Source organism: Oncorhynchus nerka, linkage group LG23 (genome assembly GCF_034236695.1).
Source record: "Oncorhynchus nerka isolate Pitt River linkage group LG23, Oner_Uvic_2.0, whole genome shotgun sequence".
Taxonomy (NCBI): domain Eukaryota; kingdom Metazoa; phylum Chordata; class Actinopteri; order Salmoniformes; family Salmonidae; genus Oncorhynchus; species Oncorhynchus nerka.
This window is the reverse complement of record NC_088418.1, coordinates 33313437-33337232: the sequence shown is the minus strand read 5'-3', so window position 1 is coordinate 33337232 and position 23796 is coordinate 33313437. Positions and strand designations below refer to the sequence as shown.

Below are 23796 nucleotides of genomic sequence, written 5' to 3'. Positions count from 1 at the left end.
CAAGAGTTTTTTTCTCAGTTGCAAACGCAGCAAGGACTTTTCACAAAACTGCATTCAGCAAACGACAGAATTGTAAGAGCTATCTATCTACTGTCCCACAAAATGGCTAAACTTAGCAAGCCATTCACTGAGGGCGAATTCATTAAAGAATGTTTAACTGATTCTTCAGCAATACTTTGCTCCGACAAGAGAGATCTGTTTGAAAATGTTTCCCTGTCAAGACGAACAGTGACATGGCGTGTTGGGGACATCGCAGAGAATATGGAACAACAGTTGAAAGACAAGGTAAAGGATTTCACCTATTTCTTCTTGGCCCTGGATGAGAGCAGTGATGCACATGACAAGGCGCAGTTGTTGATATTCAAAGTCTGGCGTTGAAATTACAGAGGAGCTAACTTCAGTGCAGTCAATGAAGAGAACAACCACAGGGAAATATTTATTGGAGGAGGTTTATAAGTGTGTGGCAAAGCTGGGAGTGAGTTTTGAAGTTATCCAGTGTGACCACTGAAGGTGCCCAAACTTGACAGGAAAAAACGTTGGCCTTTTGAAAAGGACACAAGATCAAGTAGCTGAGCTGAACCCAGATCAGAAAATGATTTTCCTGCATGGCATTATTCATCAAGAGGTGCATTGTAAATGTGTTCTGAAAATTGGCCATGTTGTGGATACAGTCACTGAACTGGTAAACTTCATAAGAGCAAAATCTTTAAACCACAGGCAGTTTGTCTCACTGTTGGAAGAGGCAGTCGGATCATACAGATCTCCCCTACCACACACATGTGAGATGAGTTTGGGGAAGGTGCTTAAAAGGGTGTGGGACCTGAAGTCAGAGATTGCCAAGTATTTGCAAATGAAAGGAAAATATGTGGATTTCCCTCAACTGCAAGAAAGAATGGTTGGCTGATTTTGCCTTCACCAATGACATCATGGCCCTAATGAATGAACTGAATTCCAAACTACAAGGGAAGGGCCTATTTGCACATCAGATGAACAGCCTTGTCAAAGCCCTCAAGGGAAAATTGAGAAGCCAACAATCTTACCTACCTTCCGACACGACTAGTCTGTTCCCTATCAGATGACCAGAGGGAGAAGTATACATCGCTGGAGCCTGAAAAGATTTGGCATGGGTCCTCAGATCCTCAAACGGTTCTACAGTTGCACCAGAGAGCATCCTGGCTGGTTGCATCACTGTCTGGTATGGCAACTGCTCAGCCTCCGACAGCAAGGCACTACAGAGGGTAGTGCGTACAGCCCAGTACATCACCAGGGCCAAGCTTCCTGCCATCCAGGACCTCTATGCCAGGCGGTGTCAGAGGAAGGCTCTAAAAATTGTCAAAGACTCCAGCCCCCCTAGTCATAGACTGTTCTCTCTGCTACCGCACGACAAACAGTACCAGAGTGCCAAGTCTAGGTCCAAGAGGCTTCTAAACAGCTTCTACCCTCAAGCCATAAAACACCCAAACATCTAATCAAATTATTTGCATTTGCATGGCCCCTCACCACCACCTCTTTTATGCTGCTGCTACTCTGTTATTATCTATGCAAAGTCACTTTAATAACTCTACCTACATGTACATATTACCTCGACACATTAACTCTGTACTGGTACCCCCTGTATATAACTTCGCTATTGTTATCTTACTGCTTGCTGCTCTTTAATTATTATCTTATTTTGGTATTTGTCTTAACTGCATTGTTGGTTAAGGGCTTGTAAGTAAGCATTTCACTGTAAGGTTGTTATATTCAGCATGTGACAAATAACATTTGATTTGATTAAATTTGTTGCGTGCCATGAACGGTTGGTTCTCGTTGCTTTGAGGATTTCCAAAGATTAGGAGTCATGCTCAGAAGATGTTTGTATGGAAAATTGAGAAGCCAACAATCTTCATCACTGAACAGACATTGTCAGTGATGAAATATAACATGAGACTTCAGTCCTCACACTGATTGAGTAGTTTAAATGTAATGTTGAGCTCTCTCTCTTTGTGTTTTTGTGCATATCCATTAACAAGAGTTCTGTCCATGGTGCTGAATGCACAGTGTACTGTTGGGGAATAATCATCAGATGTTTTATATTCATCATATGTTTGTAAATTACTTCTCATCAGAATGTTATTTTTGTATAATACTGTGGCAGGGTTGCAGTATCTGTTCTATGTCAAGACTAAGTTGTTTGGGCTGGAGAGAGGGGAGAGGTCAAGTGTGTATCTCTTGGCTCCACAATGTCTGTGTGCCAGTCAGTGTGTCTCTGTGATCTTGTCAAGATAGGATGGATTTGATATATGCCTGTTGATATGGAGGATTGGTTGTATTTAGAATTGGTTGTATCTAAATGACAATTTGATATATATATCATAGGGTGGGGATAATGTCTTGGTACCATTTTGTACCAAGGACGAAATAAGAGCTTTGTTTAGGAGACCAAACTGAACGATAATTTATAGCCAACTCTGTCTGGCTAGGGGATACTCCTCTCTGAAGTAAAGTATTTTCTTTGTGTAAGTTCCTAAGACCTGTGGTTTGTCATGTCGTCTAGGGGGGGTGGATCTTTGCTATTAAAGGATCTCAGTTGCAATGTAGAGGGGGCTCTCAGAGAATTCATTGAGTCACAGGGTTGTGATAGAGCTCATATAATTAAAGATGGACTTTGATAACTAACTCTGACTTGTGTGTGGTTTGCGCTCATGATTTGGTAAATAGAGGAAATTTCCACGACAGTACATTTCCCTTCGTGTAGTTCATTGCATGTTTAATAATGAAAATACCTACCAAAAGGAGAACATGGATGTTTTTTTCTGTGCATGTTAAAGTTCAATAAGTAGCATATTGGGATGTGATTTACAGTAGATATATCTGTCAACAGTCATACATATGATGTTTAATCCTGTAATATGATTCTGGCCAGCGAAGGCACTAATATATTCTAATGTGGCCCTCCATGGAAAATAATTGCCCAGGCCTGTTCCAGAAGGACAACCATCTCTGCAGCACTCCATCAATCAGGCCTTTATGGTAGAGTGACCAGGCGGAACCACTCCTCAGTAAAAGGCACGACAGCCCAATTGGAGTTTGCCAAAAGGCACCTATCTCTCAGAACATGCAATACAAGATTTTCTGGAATGATGAAAGATTGAACTATTTGACCTGAAGCACTCCTGAACTTATTTAGGCTTGCCATAACAAAAGGGTTGAATACTTATTGAGTCAAGACATTTGTTTCGTTTAACAATGCACCGCTCATCACCTGGCCAATACCATCCCTTGGCTCCACGTATAAGCAAAGCATTCTGAACAGAATAGGAGTGGGCCCATAGAGATATACGGTTCACTGGATACAGTATAGAGATGTTGTGATTTTGTGTCATTGATCTACACACAGTACCCAATAATGTCAAAGTGGAATGATGTTTTCAAAATTGTTAAACGAAACAAATGTCTTGACTCAATAAGTATTCAACCCTTTTGTTATGGCAAGCCTAAATAAGTTCAGGAGTGCTTAATAAGTTACATAATAAATTGCATGGACTCATTACTTGCAATAAGTGTTTACATCCCTTCAGAAAGTATTCATACTTTTGAATACTTTTAAGTATAAATAGTATCAAAAGGTTGTATGCAAGCAATCTAATCCAGATCAGTTCACATGTTTTAAAGATAGAATGGCCTTTCTAGTTTAAACAGTGCAAGAGGAGTAGCATCTCTAGAGGGTTAATGGCTGTGATAAGAGAAAACTGAAGATGGATCAACAACATTGTAGTTACTCCACAATACAAACTAATTGGCAGAGTGAAAAGGAAGCCTGTAAATAAAAATATTCAAAAAAATGCAATAAAGGCACTAAAGTAATACTGCAAAACATTTGCAAAGAAACACATTTTTATCCTAAAACACAAGGCCAAATGTACACTGGAGTTCCTTACCAAGACAACACTGAATGTTTGTGAGTGGCCTGGCTACAGTTGACTTGGCTTGAAAATATATGGCAAGACATGAAAATGGCTGTCTAGCAACGATCAACAACTAAATATTGAACAATCTAGGTGTTCAAAAGTTGAAGTTGAAGAAACTTACACAGAAAGACTCACAGCTGTAATCGCTATCAGTGATTCAAATATGTATTGACTAAGGTGTTGAATACTTATATATTTTCCATTTTTAAATGTTTTAATTTTCTTGCACTTTGACAGAATATTTTGTCTAGATATTTGACAAAAAAATGACATACGTTATAATCCCACTTTCTAACAACAAAATTTGAAAAAAAGTAAAGGGGTGTGAATACTTTATGAAGGCACTGTAGTACACCATTACACAGGTCTATACCCTACCCAGCAGCTTCATTTGGTCTACCTTTCAGTCAAGTCAGCCACATTTTTCTTGGACATACTTTCTGAATCCCAAAATCGATCCCTTGACCCTACTCCCTACCACGCTTATAGATCTGAGAGGATTGGATAGGTGTAAGCAATATGGCGACATCTCAACCCAGCCTTTTATCATAATGCTTTACCAATCCTCTCAAATCTACAAGTGCCTACTGTCAGCACTACTGTTTTTGAAAACTGTTCTCGATCATGGTTTCTTCTCATTGGTCCACAGGGACAACATTATCCAGGCAGGGAGTGAATCCTGAAGAGAAGCTGTGTGCAAATATATCAATATTCCATAAATTGTATTTTTGGTCAGCTACAATGACAGAGTGAAGAAAGTGATGTAGATTAAAACACATTTTAAAGGTATTTTTTATTTATTGTAGTCTGAATTAGTCTCACCGCAGCATACAGTTAAGTCTCGTCTTATGAATATTGGTTTTTAAAACGAGATGAGATAGTTATGATGAGTGATGCATTCAATCTCATACATACATACATGCTATTGGCCAGTCGACCTTTAAATAAAGGTGTGAAATCCATTGTACCATATTACAGTTATTATTTATTAAGACTTAAGTGAAATAGATGCCATGCCTTGCATTACCTCTCCAGTTTAGATGGATAATAACTGTGCTTGATTTGATATTTATCCTCAATTAATAATCCTGAACTGGTGCTCACAATTTGAAAAAGTTAGGAGCACAACATAACATTTAAGAGCACCAGAAAAGTGGATATAGCCTATATGAATTCAAACAACTTCTGAAGCACATGTTGTGCCCTAGAAACGAATAGGTAACCCTGTAAACACATTTGTTTATTATAAAAAGCTAAAATTGATAGAAATACCTGTCATTGAAACTACATGAGTAGAATATTAGGCTTCTACATAGTTTGGGCATTTTTGTTGGCTAATTCCGTTTTGTCCTAAATTAAACCACATCATGAGGGCACCTTTGAGGTCAGGACAAATCTAAGAAGTTTACATTTTGAGTGTAGCAACCAACAGCAATACATAGACTGTTGTTTGGTTAGCGGTGTTTCTGTAGTCTACGTGTGCAATCAGCACCAGCACACTGGTACTCCCAAATGAAAAATCCAGGTCGCACAGCAAAATATTAAGGAGCATATGTGACCAAAATAGTTGCAATTTAGAACCCTGCATGCCTTGTTGATTACAGTATCATTGAAAAAACCCAAAACAGAGTGAGGTTCCCTATTAGACATTAAACTTAAATGCTTATTTAACCCATTCCCCCTCACATACGGTTGTTTTGGTTCTGAACAGTTGATCAAATATGGTCATACAAAATAGTAAACATTATGACAGAATGGATACTCAGTATTTTACAGTAGGTGGATCAGTCCCTCTTTAGCACAAGTCCATCATCTCCTGCAGGGACTCCTGCAAGGACAGCTGCAGTTCCACAGACTGCAGAGAGGAGGCACCACCTTCCACCGCCATTGACTTCAGTAGCTCCAGAGCGGTTAACACCACCTGATAGAAAGTGTATGAATATTTAAAAAAAAACATGCAGAGGAAACAAAACAGAATCTCACTTCCAAACACCTAATGGAGTGTGTGCAGAGGCGGACTCACAGTACGCGACCGCCGAGTGCTGAAACGTGTGGCACGTTGATGGGTTTGGATTTCTGAGATTTAACTATTAATCATTAGTTATAATAGAGACATGAGAGGTGCCGTACTTAAACTTGGGAGGGGATGGGTGCAGGGAAAACGGTCACATGTGGCAGTACTGATAAGGGGAGGAACCGTTTATTGCCCATGTCACTCAGCTCCCTGCCTAGCAATAATGACGCAATGTTTAGTGATAAGGAGGAGACTCAACCCAAAGTGGGGTACGTATACTACCACGGGTGGAATCACGTCTTTGTCGATTCAGCTCTTTGATCCTCTGGGAAGAATAAAGTTGGTTTAAGCTTTCACAGTGTCCGTTGAGTTCTTACTACAATAATTAGAACCTAACAGCGTAGAAATAGTCTGTCCTCGGTTGCAACACTCACTACCAAGTTCCAAACTGCCTCTGGAAGCAACTTCATCACAATAACTCTTCGTCGGCAGAGCTTCATGAAATGGGTTTCCATGGCCGAGCATCCGCACACAAGCCTAAGACCACAATGCGCTATGCCAAGCGTCGGCTGGAGTGGTGTAAAGCTCACCGCCATTGGACTCGGAGCAGTGGAAAAGCATTCTTTGGACTGATGAATCTGGTTTTGGCGGATGCCAGGAGAACACTACCTACCCGAATGCATAGTGCCAACGGTAAAGTTTGATGGAGGAGGAATAATGGTCTAGGGCTGGGCCCTTTAGTTCCAGTGAAGGGAAATCTTAACGATACAGCATACAATGACATTTTAGACAATTCTGTGTTCCAAATTTGTTGCAACAGTTTGGAGAAGGCCCTTTTCTATTCAGCATGACAATGCCCCCATGCACAAAGCGAGGTCCATACAGAAATGGTTTGTCGTAATTAGTGTGGAAGAACTTGACTGGCCTGCACAGAGCACTGACCTCAACCCCACTGAATACTTTTGGGATGAATTGGAACGCTGGCCACGAGCCAGGCCTAATTGCCCAACATCAGTGCCCCGACCTCAATAATGCTCTTTTGGCTGAATGGAAGCAATTCCCTGCATCAATGTTCCAACATCTAGTGGTTAGCCTTCCCAGAAGAGTAGAGGCCGTTATAGCAGCAAAGGGGGGACCAACTCTATATTAATGCCCATGATTTTGGAACACGAGCAAGTGTCAACATAACTTTTGGTCATGTAGTGTATATCAGTAAAACAATTTGCGATATCGACCAATACCAATATATTTTTTGCCTTTTTAACCTTTCTAGCGCAGATACAAACAGCAAACAGGTTTCTATTTATTTTACCTTTATTTAACTAGGCAAGTCAGTTAAGAACAAATTCTTATTTTCAATGACGGCCTAGGAACAGTTGTTTAACTTGCCTGTTCAGGGGCAGAACAACAGATTTGTACCTTATCAGCTCTGGGATTTGAACTTGCAACCTTCCAGTTACTAGTCCAACGCTCTAACCACTAGACTACCCTGCCGCCCCTATGTTTATAAGGCTATTAAGAAAAGATGTCAAATGACTTGGATATTAAAAGGTGTAAAAACAAAAAACAAACATTGCATCAAAAAGTAATAGAAAAAATAAAATAGTTAACAGAAGAAAGGAAGACAAAATAAGGACAGAAGAAAAAGGAAAAGAAAAAGGACAACAAAGTGAAACCTCTAAAGAAACAAGAGACCATAATACAAGAAACAGCACTATAGAGAGATAGAACAACAACAACGCAGCCACTGCCAGCTAGCCTACTTCAGCAGTACTGTATCATTTGAATTATTTTAGTCAATAAGATTCCTGCTACGTAAGCTTAACTTTCTGAACATTCGAGACGTGTAGTCCATTTGTCATTCCAATCTCCTTTGCATTAGCGTAGCCTCTTCTGTAGCCTGTCAACTATGTGTCTGTCTATCTCTGTTCTCTCCTCTCTGCATAGACCATACAAACGCTCCACACCGCGTGGCCGCGGCCACTCTAATCTGGTGGTCCCAGCGCGCACGACCCACGTGGAGTTCCAGGTCTCCGGTAGCCTCTGGAACTGCCGATCTGCGGCCAACAAGGCAGAGTTCATCTCAGCCTATGCCTCCCTCCAGTCCCTCGACTTCTTGGCACTGACGGAAACATGGATCACCACAGATAACACTGCTACTCCTACTGCTCTCTCTTCGTCCGCCCACGTGTTCTCGCACACCCCGAGAGCTTCTGGTCAGCAGGGTGGTGGCACCGGGATCCTCATCTCTCCCAAGTGGTCATTCTCTCTTTCTCCCCTTACCCATCTGTCTATCGCCTCCTTTGAATTCCATGCTGTCACAGTTACCAGCCCTTTCAAGCTTAACATCCTTATCATTTATCGCCCTCCAGGTTCCCTCGGAGAGTTCATCAATGAGCTTGATGCCTTGATAAGCTCCTTTCCTGAGGATGGCTCACCTCTCACAGTTCTGGGCGACTTTAACCTCCCCACGTCTACCTTTGACTCATTCCTCTCTGCCTCCTTCTTTCCACTCCTCTCCTCTTTTGACCTCACCCTCTCACCTTCCCCCTCTACTCACAAGGCAGGCAATACGCTCGACCTCATCTTTACTAGATGCTGTTCTTCCACTAACCTCACTGCAACTCCCCTCCAAGTCTCCGACCACTACCTTGTATCCTTTTCCCTCTTGCTCTCATCCAACACTTCCCACACTGCCCCTACTCGGATGGTATCGCGCCGTCCCAATCTTCGCTCTCTCTCCCCCGCTACTCTCTCCTCTTCCATCCTATCATCTCTTCCCTCTGCTCAAACCTTCTCCAACCTATCTCCTGATTCTGCCTCCTCAACCCTCCTCTCCTCCCTTTCTGCATCCCTTGATTCTCTATGTCCCCTATCCTCCAGGCCGGCTCGGTCCTCCCCTCCTGCTCCGTGGCTCGACGACTCATTGCGAGCTCACAGAACAGGGCTCCGGGCAGCCGAGCGGAAATGGAGGAAAACTCCTGGCATCTGGCATCCTTTCACTCCCTCCTCTCTACATTTTCCTCTTCTGTCTCTGCTGCTAAAGCCACTTTCTACCACTCTAAAGTCCAAGCATCTGCCTCTAACCCTAGGAAGCTCTTTGCCACCTTCTCCTCCCTCCTGAATCCTCCTCCCCCTCCCCCCCCTCCTCCCTCTCTGCAGATGACTTCGTCAACCATTTTGAAAAGAAGGTCGACGACATCCGATCCTCGTTTGCTAAGTCAAACGACACCGCTGGTTCTGCTCACACTGCCCTACCCTGTGCTCTGACCTCTTTCTCCCCTCTCTCTCCAGATGAAATCTCGCGTCTTGTGACGGCCGGCCGCCCAACAACCTGCCCGCTTGACCCTATTCCCTCCTCTCTTCTCCAGACCATTTCCGGAGACCTTCTCCCTTACCTCACCTCGCTCATCAACTCATCCCTGACCGCTGGCTACGTCCCTTCTGTCTTCAAGAGAGCAAGAGTTGCACCCCTTCTGAAAAAACCTACACTCGATCCCTCCGATGTCTCCTCACCACGCGCTCTCACCACTGGCGTCCCCCAGGGCTCTGTTCTAGGCCCTCTCCTATTCTCGCTATACACCAAGTCACTTGGCTCTGTCATAACCTCACATGGTCTCTCCTATCATTGCTATGCAGACGACACACAATTAATCTTCTCCTTTCCCCCTTCTGATGACCAGGTGGCGAATCGCATCTCTGCATGTCTGGCAGACATATCAGTGTGGATGACGGATCACCACCTCAAGCTGAACCTCGGCAAGACGGAGCTGCTCTTCCTCCCGGGGAAGGACTGCCCGTTCCATGATCTCGCCATCACGGTTGACAACTCCATTGTGTCCTCCTCCCAGAGCGCTAAGAACCTTGGCGTGATCCTGGACAACACCCTGTCGTTCTCAACTAACATCAAGGCGGTGGCCCGTTCTTGTAGGTTCATGCTCTACAACATCCGCAGAGTACGACCCTGCCTCACACAGGAAGCAGCGCAGGTCCTAATCCAGGCACTTGTCATCTCCCGTCTGGATTACTGCAACTCGCTGTTGGCTGGGCTCCCTGCCTGTGCCATTAAACCCCTACAACTCATCCAGAACGCCGCAGCCCGTCTGGTGTTCAACCTTCCCAAGTTCTCTCACGTCAACCCGCTCCTCCGCTCTCTCCACTGGCTTCCAGTTGAAGCTCGCATCCGCTACAAGACCATGGTGCTTGCCTACGGAGCTGTGAGGGAACGGCACCTCAGTACCTCCAGGCTCTGATCAGGCCCTACACCCAAACAAGGGCACTGCGTTCATCCACCTCTGGCCTGCTCGCCTCCCTACCACTGAGGAAGTACAGTTCCCGCGCAGCCCAGTCAAAACTGTTCGCTGCTCTGGCCCCCCAATGGTGGAACAAACTCCCTCACGACGCCAGGACAGCGGAGTCAATCACCACCTTCCGGAGACACCTGAAACCCCACCTCTTTCAGGAATACCTAGGATAGGATAAAGTAATCCTTCTCACCCCCCCCCCACCCCTTAAAAGATTTAGATGCACTATTGTAAAGTGGCTGTTCCACTGGATGTCTTAAGGTGAACGCACCAATTTGTAAGTCGCTCTGGATAAGAGCGTCTGCTAAATGACTTAAATGTAAATGTAAATGTAAAAAGGTACTGGTAAGTTCGGGAAAACATCAGGGAAGACCATCAGGCAATAATTGTTTGAGCAAGGCATCAGGCAAGGGAATAACACAAATATTGCTAGAACCTATTTCTTGAATTCTAAATATAAGACATTTGAAAGCTCTAATTTTGACCGTCAAAATACCTCTTATGGCAGTAACTTCACAAGCACTAATTATGGTCAATTTAGACTGAGAATAGTATTGAGTCATGGTAAGGGGTGAAATAAGTATAGCCAGTTATGATTGTAATGGTTTAGCAGGTTATAAACGTGGCTAAAGGAAAAGGAATATAACATATACTGTTTACAGGAAACTCACTCCACATCCTTAGATGAAGTTGTGTGGAAAAAGGAATGGGGTTGTGAAATAATATTCTGTCATGGGCAAAGGAACTCAAAAGGTGTGATGATATTAATTATCAAAAATGTCGATCTGAATGTAAAAAATAATTAGGAATGATTCGCAAGGAAGGTGGATCTTTTTGAATACGAAAGTGGACGAAAAATAGATTTGGCTCATTAATCTATATGATCCAAATCAGGATGATCCATACTTATCTAAAATATTTATACCAATTTATTGAACTTACAGGCAACAAATGATCAAATCATTATGGTAAGAGTCTATAACACAGTGCTAAGTACCTCAATGGACCATAAAGGAAATCACTCCAAAAACTATCATCACTGTGCCCTTAATGAAATCACAAATATTATGGACACATTAGAAATAGTGGATATTTGAAGACTAAAAAACCCCAACCCAGTGAGATATAAATGGAGGAGACAACCTTTGGATGCAAGAGAGAAGGAGACAAATAGGCAAGACGACTGACTACCTTGGTTAAAACCTCTTGGGGCTAGGGGGAAGAATTTTCACTTTTGGATAAATACTGTGCCCAATTTAAACTTCCTGCTACTCATGCCAAGAATATAAGATATGCATATTATTCGTAGATTTGGATAGAAAACACTAGTTTTCACTAGTTTCTAAAACTGTTTGAATCATGTCTGTGAGAAAACAGAAACCATTCTGCTTGTCACTACCGCTAATAGTGCACATCGTAGGTAACTAACAAGCGTAGGTGAACCTCGAGCAGAGGAGGAAGGCAAGATAACAAAAAGTATGTATTACTAAACAAAATTATGCCAAGTTCACAAGGCCTGCTTATGACTGTGTGTGTCTTACCTCGACCATGACCAGTTTCTTCTCCCAGGGTCTGTTGTCCGGGTCTGGCCACTTCTCTCCCAGACAGAAGAATAGAGAAAAGGGGGGACATTTTCCTTCATTGTTTATGAACTTCAACAGCCCTGGAGAAAGAAGGAAAGAGGGTGAAGGGATTCGAAGGTCAATGCCAGAGAACTACACATCTACCTGAAAGACTGAATCACTCCCTCTCAAACCTATAAAAGGGGAAGTTCAGTATTTTACAACTTATTGTTAGATGTTCCTAACAGGACTCCCGGGTGACGCAGCGGCACAGAGTCGTCCGGGTTAGGCCGTCATTGTAAATAAGAATTTGTTCTTAACTGACTTGCCTAGTTGATTAAAAGTTAAAGAAAAAAAAGAAAACAAAAAATGTTTCCAACCCTGAAAGTTGTCTATTCTAAACAGTTGTACTCTCTCTTGAAACTCGGAGCTGCCGCATTCCTCAAGTTTTCCAGCAGTAGCCTGGGCTACATACATCCCCATGATCAAAATTAACATAGGTAGGGTGCTGCATTGTTTTCAAATCTGTAGCCTATTTGTCAGATAGGCCTAAACCATAGCCTACAGACCAAAATATTTTTTTAACCATATAACTTTACTTAACGTTGAAGTCCTTAGCCAAATAGATTTTAACTCAGTACTTCACAATTCCTGACAATTAATCAGAGTAAAAATTCCCTGTCTTAGGTCAGGATCATCACTTTATTTTAAGCATGTGAAATGTCAGAATAATAGTAGAGAATTATTTATTTCAGCTTTTATTTATTTCATCACATTCACAGTGGGTCAGAAGTTTACATACACTCAATTAGTATTTGGTAGCATTGCCTTGAAATTGTTTAACTTGGGTCAAACGTTTTGGGTAGCCTTCCACAAGCTTCCCATAATAAGTTGGGTGAATTTTGGCCCATTCCTCCTGACAGAGCTGGTGTAACTGAGTCAGGTTTGTAGGCCTCCTTGCTCACACATGCTTTTTCAGTTCTTCCCAAAAATGTTCTATGGGATTAAGGTCAGGGATTTGTGGTGGCCACTCCAATACCTTGACTTTGTTGTCCTTGACTTTGGAAGTATGCTTGGGGTCATTGTCCTTTTGGAAGAGCCATTTGCGACCAAGTTTTAACATGCTGACTGATGTTGTGAGATGTTGCTTCAATATATCCACATAATTTTCCTACCTCATGATGCCATCTATTTTGTGAAGTGCACCAGTCTCTCCTTCAGCAAAGCACCCCCACAACATGATGCTGCTACCACCGTGCTTCACAGTTGGGATGGTGTTCTTCAGCTTGCAAGCCTCCCCCTTTTTCCTCCAAACATAATGATGGTCATTATGGCCAAACAGTTATATTTTTGTTTCATCAGACCAGAGGACATTTCTCCAAAAACTAAGATATTTGTCCCCATGTGCAGTTGCAAACCGTAGTCTGGCTTTTTTATGGTGGTTTCGGGAGCAGTGGCTCCTTCCTTGCTGAGCGGCCTTTCAGGTTATGTCGATATAGGACTCGTTTTACTGTGGATATAGATGCTTTTGTACCCGTTTCCTCCAGTATCTTCACAAGGTCCTTTGCGGTTGTTCTAGGATTGATTTGCACTTTTCGCACCAAAGTACATTCATCTCTAGGAGACAGAATGCGTCTCCTTCCTGAGCGGTATGACAGCTGCATGGTCCCATGGTGTTTATACTTGCGTACTATTGTGTGTACAGGCATTTGGAAATTGCTCCCAAGGATGAACCAGACTTGTGGAGGTCTACAATTTTTTTTCTGAGGTCTTGGCTGATTTCTTTTGATTTTCCCATGATGTCAAGCAAAGAGGCACTGAGTTTGAAGGTAGGCCTTGAAATACATCCACAGGTACACCTCCAATTGACTCAAATTATGTCAATTAGCCTAATCAGAAGCTTGTAAAGCCATGACATCATTTTCTGGAATTTTCCAAGCTGTTTAAAGGCACAGTCAACTTAGTGTATGTAAACTTCTGACCCACTGGAATTGTGATACTGTGAATTATAAATAATTTGTGGTTGAAAAACAAGTTAATGACTCTTAAGTTAATGTACACTTCTGACTTAAACTGTAGCTAAGTAGGGAAGTAGGAAAAATTCCTTGAATTCTCTTTCTACAAACGATCCACACAAACTCTAGACCAGATATGATTCATTTGAACCAAGGCACCCCTTTCTCATTGTCAATCATGAGCGATAATTATTTACGTTTTACCGGTGAAATCTCCATGTAGCATCTGCATGGCAACCATATAATCTCATTCAGTTTTATGGGAATATACATTTAGATCTTCTTGAATTACGTAGTGTTGTTTCGTGACCATTTTTTTTAGCAGATGGTGTTAAACTGTTGCCTATCTGTGTTTTGTTTCAAACAAAGCACATATTTTGCCTAGTGGCGTGCGCTGTTGAGTTTTTACAACATGTCAATCATGTCATTTATAGTTACAGCAGAGAAAATAATTGGATGAGAACAGGAAGAGCGCCAGAAGCAGCAGCGGAGGGAGCAGAGGAGCTACGTAGAAAAATTGTTTGTGAAGTAGCATATGCGCAGAAGGTAGGGACGGCTGTTTAGCTATCGGGAAGAGGTGTCCAGATAATCTGGTCACGCAGCCAATCCGTTTAGAAGATTGCAAGGTTGCTCCCATCACTCCCATTGATCTTTAGCTAGCGGTGGCTAAAGTTAGTACACTTTCTCCTGGCCCATAGACTACTTTAAGGTTAAGGAACCATCTTACATTTAGTAAATACTGAACTTCCCCTTTAATAATTTTCTCTGAAATAATTTTTTAAAACATTTTTATCATGCCTCCTTTCTAAAAAAATAAATCAGTCTCAGTATATATTTTCCTCTTTCACCTCCATAGAAGTCCTTGGCCTGATATAGTGGTTCCGGGCATTTGGACACTCCCTGGGGCCTCCTGCTATTGTCAAACTTGTCAAGGCTCCAGAAGGCCTTAATTTCACCCTTACGGAGTCCGTAGATGATGGACCCGGAGGCACCCACCTCCAGACCCTCTCCCAGGAGAGCCAGGATATCTTGGGTCAGTTTGGCCTGAGTTTCGTCCTGGACAGGCGGTGGACTGGGCAGAGAGACCAGATTCATGCCAGAATCTGGGTCCAGAAGCGGTTGTGTAAGTTCAGGTCTAGTAGAGACAGAGCTACCAATTAGTCCATCAGGGCTAATCGTCCTGGGTTCATAACCAAACACACAATAGACAACAACAAAAATTACAAACATGTAGCCTAGCTGTGCTATATGCCATTTTACCTGTAGACTAATCTGAACCCTGCCTCGTTCTCAACCAGCTGCTCAGGCATCTTCACTCCCCGGTAGTACACAGAAACCCTGAAGTGAGTTTCTAGGGGAAGAAAGGAAAATAATAGATTGTTGTCAAGATGACAGGAACAACTAAACCTGGGGAAAGATAGTGTTCTGTGCATGACCATATACTGTCTAGATACAACATTGAAATCATGGGTAACCCAACGGGAGTGGCACTCCCATAACAAAACAGGGTTGTTTCAGTAGCAAAAAAAAACATTTTGAAATGGAGGGAAGAAGGATGTTAAACTTGTTCATGTAGAACACAGATTGTGTTCTACATGAACAATGCCTGCTGAACAAAATCTTGAGCAGCCCTATAAGCATTTAAACTATTAACATTGGCACGCCCACATTATAATTTATAATTATATGTTTTTCAAAGATAGACTATTGACACCAACTACTGTGTGAAGAGAAGCCAATTGGCATTAACTTCAATCCTAGCACCCACAAGTAGAAATCTAATAATATTCATAACTTACTAAAATGTTCGCCCACCATGGTTCTGGACAATTCATTTGTTAACTGCTCCACCACCTGCTGTTCATGGGCACCACCGACGGCTCCATCCATTGGATACACCGGTTGCGGGGGCAACACAGCATCCTCCATTACAACCGGATACTGCGGTTGCCCTAGCAAAACATGCCCTCCAATCGTGCCCTCCATTGGATATTGCAGTTCCTCGACGGGGAGATCATAACCCTGAATAGCTTCTGCAGAAGAGGTTGGAAGAGTGAAGAGAAAGACTTGGATAATAGCCTATATTATGATAATCATTATGGGCCGGTTTCCCGGACACAGATTAAGCCTAGTCCTAGGGTTTCCTAGTCCAGAAAAAGGCTTAAAACATTTACATTACATTTAAGTCATTTAGCAGACGCTCTTATCCAGAGCGACTTACAAATTGGTGCTTTCACCTTATGACATCCAGTGGAACAGCCACTTTACAATAGTGCATCTAGGTCTTTTAGGGGGGGGGGGGAGAAGGATTACTTTATCCTATCCTAGGTATTCCTTAAAGAGGTGGGGTTTCAGGTGTCTCCGGAAGGTGGTGATTGACTCCGCTGTCCTGGCGTCGTGAGGGAGTTTGTTCCACCATTGGGGGGGCCAGAGCAGCGAACAGTTTTGACTGGGCTGAGCGGGAACTGTACTTCCTCAGTGGTAGGGAGGCGAGCAGGCCAGAGGTGGATGAACGCAGTGCCCTTGTTTGGGTGTAGGGCCTGATCAGAGCCTGGAGGTACTGAGGTGCCGTTCCCCTCACAGCTCCGTAGGCAAGCACCATGGTCTTGTAGCGGATGCGAGCTTCAACTGGAAGCCAGTGGAGAGAGCGGAGGAGCGGGGTGACGTGAGAGAACTTGGGAAGGTTGAACACCAGACGGGCTGCGGCGTTCTGGATGAGTTGTAGGGGTTTAATGGCACAGGCAGGGAGCCCAGCCAACAGCGAGTTGCAGTAATCCAGACGGGAGATGACAAGTGCCTGGATTAGGACCTGCGCCGCTTCCTGTGTGAGGCAGGGTCGTACTCTGCGGATGTTGTAGAGCATGAACCTACAGGAACGGGCCACCGCCTTGATGTTATTAGAGAACGACAGGGTGTTGTCCAGGATCACCCCAAGGTTCTTAGCGCTCTGGGACGAGGACACAATGGAGTTGTCAACCGTGATGGCGAGATCATGGAACGGGCAGTCCTTCCCCGGGAGGAAGAGCAGCTCCGTCTTGCCGAGGTTCAGCTTGAGGTGATGATCCGTCATCCACACTGATATGTCTGCCAGACATGCAGAGATGCGATTCGCCACCTGGTCGTCAGAAGGGGAAAGGAGAAGATTAATTGTGTGTCGTCTGCATAGCAATGATAGGAGAGACCATGTGAGGTTATGACAGAGCCAAGTGACTTGGTGTATAGCGAGAATAGGAGAGGGCCTAGAACAGAGCCCTGGGGACACCAGTGGTGAGAGCACGTGGTGAGGAGACGGATTCTCGCCACGCCACCTGGTAGGAGCGACCTGTCAGGTAGGACGCAATCCAAGCGTGGGCCGCGCCGGAGATGCCCAACTCGGAGAGGGTGGAGAGGAGGATCTGATGGTTCACAGTATCGAAGGCAGCCGATAGGTCTAGAAGGATGAGAGCAGAGGAGAGAGAGTTAGCTTTAGCAGTGCGGAGCGCCTCCGTGATACAGAGAAGAGCAGTCTCAGTTGAATGACTAGTCTTGAAACCTGACTGATTTGGATCAAGAAGGTCATTCTGAGAGAGATAGCGGGAGAGCTGGCCAAGGACGGCACGTTCAAGAGTTTTGGAGAGAAAAGAAAGAAGGGATACTGGTCTGTAGTTGTTGACATCGGAGGGATCGAGTGTAGGTTTTTTCAGAAGGGGTGCAACTCTCGCTCTCTTGAAGACAGGAGGGACGTAGCCAGCGGTCAGGGATGAGTTGATGAGCGAGGTGAGGTAAGGGAGAAGGTCACCGGAGATGGTCTGGAGAAGAGAGGAGGGGATAGGGTCAAGCGGGCAGGTTGTTGGGCGGCCGGCCGTCACAAGACGCGAGATGTCATCTGGAGAGAGAGGGGAGAAAGAGGTCAGAGCACAGGGTAGGGCAGTGTGAGCAGAACCAGCGGTGTCGTTTGACTTAGCAAACGAGGATCGGATGTCGTCGACCTTCTTTTCAAAATGGTTGACGAAGTCATCTGCAGAGAGGGAGGAGGGGGAGGGGGAGGAGGATTCAAGAGGGAGGAGAAAGTGGCAAAGAGCTTCCTAGGGTTAGAGGCAGATGCTTGGAATTTAGAGTGGTAGAAAGTGGCTTTAGCAGCAGAGACAGAGGAGGAAAATGTAGAGAGGAGGGAGTGAAAGGATGCCAGGTCCGCAGGGAGGCGAGTTTTCCTCCATTTCCGCTCGGCTGCCCGGAGCCCTGTTCTGTGAGCTCGCAATGAGTCGTCGAGCCACGGAGCGGGAGGGGAGGATCGAGCCGGCCTGGAGGATAGGGGACATAGAGAGTCAAAGGATGCAGAAAGGGAGGAGAGGAGGGTTGAGGAGGCAGAATCAGGAGATAGGTTGGAGAAGGTTTGAGCAGAGGGAAGAGATGATAGGATGGAAGAGGAGAGAGTAGGGGGAGAGAGTGCGAAGGTTGGGACGGCGCGATACCATCCGAGTAGGGGCAGTGTGGGAAGTGTTGGATGAGAGCGAGAGGGAAAAGGATACAAGGTAGTGGTCGGAGACTTGGAGGGGAGTTGCAATGAGGTTAGTGGAGGAACAGCATCTAGTAAAGATGAGGTCGAGGGTATTGCCTGCCTTGTGAGTAGGGGGAAGGTGAGAGGGTGAGGTCAAAAGAGGAGAGGAGTGGAAAGAAGGAGGCAGAGAGGAATGAGTCAAAGGTAGACGTGGGGAGGTTAAAGTCGCCCAGAACTGTGAGAGGTGAGCCGTCCTCAGGAAAGGAGCTTATCAAGGCATCAAGCTCATTGATGAACTCTCCGAGGGAACCTGGAGGGCGATAAATGATAAGGATGTTAAGCTTGAAAGGGCTAGTAACTGTGACAGCATGGAATTCAAAGGAGGCGATAGACAGATGGGTAAGGGGAGAAAGAGAGAATGACCACTTGGGAGAGATGAGGATCCCGGTGCCACCACCCCGCTGACCAGAAGCTCTCGGGGTGTGCGAGAGCACGTGGGCGGACGAAGAGAGAGCAGTAGGAGTAGCGGTGTTGTCTGTGGTGATCCATGTTTCCGTCAGAGCCAAGAAGTCGAGGGACTGGAGGGAGGCATAGGCTGAGATGAACTCTGCCTTGTTGGCCGCAGATCGGCAGTTCCAGAGGCTACCGGAGACCTGGAACTCCACGTGGGGTCGTGCGCGCTGGGACCACCAGATTAGGGTGGCCGCGGCCATGCGGTGTGGAGCGTTTGTATGGTCTGTGCAGAGAGGAGAGAACAGGGATAGACAGACACATAGTTGACAGGCTAGAGAAGAGGCTACGCTAATGCAGAGGAGATTGGAATGACAAGTGGACTACACGTCTCGAATGTTCAGAAAGTTAAGCTTACGTAGCAAGAATCTAATTGACTAAAATGATTAAAATGATACAGTACTGCTGGGGTAGGCTAGCTGCGTTGTTGACACTACCCTAATCAAGTCGTACCGTTGAGTGTGAAGTTTCTACAATGCTGCTTTTCGGGAGCTAGCTGGCTAGCTAGCAGTGTTGGTTACGTTACGTTGCGTTAGGAGAACGACAATAGCTGGCTAGCTAACCTAGAAAATCGCTCTAGACTACACAATTATCTTTGAAACAAAGACGGCTATGTAGCTAGCTATGTAGCTAGCTACGATCAAACAAATCACACCGTTGGGACTGTAATGAAATGAAATGAAAATGTGATACTACCTGTGGAGCGAAGCGGAATGCGACCGGAATGCGAAAGTTCTATTCAGTAGACGTTGGCTGGCTATTGGCTAGCTAGGAGTGTCTCCTACGTTAAGGACGACAAAATAGCTGGCTAGCTAACCTCGGTGAATTAAGATAATCACTCTAAGACTACACACTCTAAACTACACAATTATCTTGGATACGAAGACAGCAAAGACAACTATGTAGATAGCTAATACTACACTAATCAAGTCGTTCAGTTGAGTGTGATAGTTACTACAGTGCTACGGTAGCCGGTGAACGTATGCTAGCTGGCTGCTAGGCAGATAGCCAGATAAAAGATGCACTATGCTGAAACCACTCCGTTATTTCCTGGTTGATAAAATTCTAATAGTTCACCTAATTAGGTGACGAAACAATCAAGTATAGTGTATAGAATCATTGCACCGACGCAACTGCTGTGAAATATATTTTTCATAACTACTGGTAGCTCGCGATTGACCTGTTGCTGGTCTAGAGTGCCAGGTTGGTTCCCACCTGTTTGTTCAATGTTCAACCCTTGCAGACATTTCTGAAGTATATCCTGGTTGATAGTGGTTGAGATCCCCTCCGCTGGTGAGTAGTTGTGGGAAAGATGAGTGAAGACATAACATGAGATAACAAAAGAGACATAGTACATTTCATAAATGTACATTTACCCTACTTTTAGATTGCATTAAATATCATCCATTTCCTGAAAGATTGTCGTTAAATTGTCACAAACTTTTATCTGCATTACCTGTGTATACAGTTTCTTCTGCTACAAGGTAAAGGTCATTCAAACATGGTAGACCATGACTCTAAAAGAGTTGGGGAAAAAGAAGTGGTGTTTAAAAAGATTTTACAGTACAGGTACTGCATTCCATTCACAAGTGAGAATTCTTATAAGCACACTCACTTCTTGTAATGGACTGGGATCTGGATACAGATCATGTTCTGGGTGCTGAGATCCTTTAGAGATGCATAAGTTTGAAAACAAAATGATTGAGTGTCATTTCATGTTGTTTCAGAACTGAAGTTCTGCTACTAACGTATGTCTCCATTTAGATATGTAATATTTTTGCAACTTTCAGTAAATGTTTATCTCTTGGCCATTTACTGTATATTAAAGAGAACGTGTTCTATTTGACTCATATTTAACTCCTATGTCACACCCATATGTCATTGTTTTAATAATAAACCAAGCATTGAATTGTTTTCCTTTGTATTTTTTGTGTTGGTGCTTTACCTCCTGTGGGTGCCTCATCTGGCCACTGGAACAGTTTGTTGGGGTTGGCTGCATCATTTTTGTTGTCAAGGAGCATTTTGAACCCCTTGGCTCGGAGGGCAGAACGGAAGTTTCTCTTCCAAATGGAGTGGTCGCCTTGAACCCTACCATTGCTAACCTCAGCCCACGCCTAAGGAGAAGTGGGGGCTGTAATCATACCGTATCATATCGTATTTTTGAAAGTTATTTATCTTGAAAACTTGATTGCTGACATGCAACACATTTTGGGACTATAAACAATGGACCAATGAAACAAATACTGTACCAAAATATAGTTTTTGGGAGGAACTTTGCTTTAAGTTTTGGGAGCAGTAAATGGTGAGTAACACTGTTCTTATTTATTTTTTAAGTGAGGAGCGAGATATTGACTTTACCTTGAAAATAAGTACATCATCGCTGCATGAATCCTGCCTCAAAGCATGTTTCCAAGGGATGCAGAACTCTGTTTGCTCCTGATTGGTCCAGGTAACCCCGGGATACCGGCCACTATTTATCTGATCGCGCAGCCAAGGGATGAGGAGCGGTTTGGATTGAGACATGTCTTAATCTAAAAGAGTTAAAGAAGAGCATTGTGACAGCCTGTGTAAACTGGGAACAATGTGTATAAATAAATTGTGGTCAGTATAGTCAGTATCTTTCTGTAAATCACAGATTTATTTTTGAATACTCCCTTTAAAAAAAGATGAAAAAAACAGACATGCATTTACATTCACAGACTGCAAACGATAAAAGCGATAGAATGAAAAGATAAAGTAACAGTCATAGGGGTCATCATATTACAAAAATACACGCGTTTTAAAATCAGAGATAATCCAAATATAGCCTAGTATTCAGATTAGACGGTACATAAACATTGGAAATTATAAAACGGGTTGAGTATACTTTGTGTAAAAAATATTTTGAGCAATGCAACACAAATTACACATCTATGGATCTATCCATGTATTTTAAAACTGTTAAGATTCTGGTTTAGGCTGTGTATCATCGTAGATTATGGATTTCAACGAAATGCAACTCCACTGTATCTGTATCATAAATATATTCATTGTGCATGTTATGGGTAATCCTAAATACTCTTTGATAGTTCAGGACCGCAATAAATCATTCCCAGAGATTGTAGCGTGTAATAACAGACTTCGATTTGATTGTGTCACTTTCCCACACACACAGTTAATTGACATTTGCATTAGATTGAGTAACGATATAGTGGTAACAAAGATTTGCACATTTAAATGGTATCTTACCTCGTCTTCGGACAGTGTGCCGAAGTTCACGAATCAGTATTGTCTGGATTAAAGTAAAGCTCCGTCTGGTAATTATCCTTAAGATATGTTATGCAAAAAATATGAAGTGTGTCGACCGTGACTACAGAAACTCGCATCAAATTCAAACCGATATCTCTCTCTCTATATGTCCTATCAAGCGAATACTTTCTTGGGAAATCCAGTGTCTTCAGTTTCGTTTTCCAGTTTATACGTCACAAACAGCTCTGAGGTAACTTCCTTTTTGTGATCTATCCAATACCACTAGGTGGCGTAGTCACACTATTTCAAAATCAAATCACATTTTATTGGTCGCCTAAACATATTTTGCAGATGTTATCATAGGTGCAGTAATAACCGAACAATACACACAAATCCCCAAAAATAAATCAGACATTTTAAGCAAATACCTGAACAAGCAATGATTCTGGAATATAAATATATATGATGGTGTGTGTGTGTATATATAGAGTATTTGGACAGTATAGGAATTTAAAAGGTGTGTACAGCAGTAGTTGTACAGGATGAGCCATGACTAGAATACAGTAAAATACATGTGAAGTGGGTAAAACAACAGTATGTAAACATTAAAGTGACCAGTGCTCAATGACTATGTGCAGTACATTGGTCAGCAGTCTCTAAAGGTGCAGGGTAGAGTACCAGGTTGTAACTGTCTAGTAACAGTGACTAAGTTCAGGGCAGGGTACTGGGCGTAGGCTGGCTATTGGTGACTATTTACAGGGTGTAAAGTATTTTCAAGTAGTACTTTCAACTATTTTTGGGGGGTATCTGTACTTTACTATTTATATTTTTGACAACTTTTACTTCACTACATTTCTAAAGACAATCATGTACTTTTTACTCCATACATTTTCCCTGACACCCAAAGTACTCATTACATTTGGAACGCTTAGCAGGACAGGAAAACTGTCTAATTCACACACTTACAAGATAACATCCCTGGTCATCCCTACTGCCTCTGATCTGGTGGACTCACTCAACACATGCTTCGTTTGTAACTGATGTCTGAGTATAGAAGCTGTTTTTCAGTCTCAGTCCCAGCTTTGATGCACCTGTACTATCTCTACCTTCTAGACCAGGGCTTAATGTCTGCTGGTTTTTGTATTTTACTTTCAAGTAAGACCTAGACAACCAGGTAAGGAGTTCCCTTACTAATCAGTGAACTTAATTCAATCAATCAAGTACAAGGGAGCGAAAACCCGCAGACACTCTACTCTGCCCTCCGTAGAAAGGGATTGACACCTGTGTTCTAGAAGGTAGTGGGGTGAACAGGTCTCCTGAGGTTGAAGAGGTGCTGTTGTTACAACTTCTTCACCACACGGTCTGTGTGGATGGACTATTTCAGGCTGTCAGTGACGTGTACGCTGAGGAACTTAAACCTTTTCACCTGCTCTCTGCTGTCTCTTGAAGTCCACAATCAGCTCCTTCGTTTTGTTGATGGAGGGGTTAATTTCCTGGCACCACTCTGCCAGGGCCTTCACCTCCTCCCTGTAGGCTGTCTCATCGTTGTTGTTAAACAGGCCTACGACTGTTGTTGTCTGCAATCTTGATGATTGAATTGGAGACATGCGTGGACACGCAGCCATGGGCGAACAGGGAGTACAGGAGGGGGCTGAGCAGGCACCCTTGTTATGCTCCAGTGTTGAGGATCAGCATAGTGGAGGAGTTGTTGCATTTCATATACATTGATTTCAACA

At 43.6% G+C, this 23796-nt stretch overlaps 1 protein-coding gene and 1 pseudogene across 4 annotated transcripts; one reads left to right on the top strand and one right to left on the bottom strand.

Annotated features, from left to right (window-relative positions):
• Positions 1-261: 261 nt before the first annotated feature.
• LOC135563999 (general transcription factor II-I repeat domain-containing protein 2A-like) lies at positions 262-4633 on the top strand (annotated as a pseudogene).
• Positions 4634-4724: 91 nt separating this feature from the next.
• On the bottom strand, positions 4725-22277 carry irf3 (interferon regulatory factor 3). 4 transcript variants are annotated; one of them, XM_029629776.2, is made up of 11 exons: positions 22061-22261; positions 21191-21363; positions 20778-20946; positions 20448-20500; positions 20289-20349; positions 20048-20122; positions 15645-15878; positions 15106-15196; positions 14694-14980; positions 11810-11931; positions 4725-5871 (listed from the first exon to the last, which is right to left on the bottom strand). In XM_029629776.2, exons 2-11 carry the CDS (start codon positions 21353-21355, stop codon positions 5746-5748), a joined length of 1383 nt encoding a protein of 460 aa, XP_029485636.1. In that variant the 5' UTR covers positions 21356-21363; positions 22061-22261; the 3' UTR covers positions 4725-5745. The 4 variants fall into 4 exon arrangements, with proteins under 4 accessions (XP_029485636.1, XP_029485637.1, XP_029485638.1 ...); XM_029629777.2 differs by lacking the exon at positions 20048-20122; XM_029629778.2 differs by lacking the exons at positions 20048-20122; positions 20289-20349; positions 20448-20500 and having other exon boundaries at positions 22061-22260.
• Positions 22278-23796: the final 1519 nt, after the last annotated feature.

Bases quoted from the DNA above. Each gene is read 5' to 3' on its own strand.
- irf3 (XM_029629776.2), bottom strand. From the start codon at position 21,355: ATGTCTCAATCCAAACCGCTCCTCATCCCTTGGCTGCGCGATCAGATA. The intron at 20,123-20,288 runs GTAATGCAGATA...ACTACTCACCAG, and splicing joins AGAAGAAACTGTATACACAG to CGGAGGGGATCTCAACCACT. The intron at 15,197-15,644 runs GTAAGTTATGAA...TTCTTCCCCTAG, and splicing joins CATGGTGGGCGAACATTTTA to AAACTCACTTCAGGGTTTCT.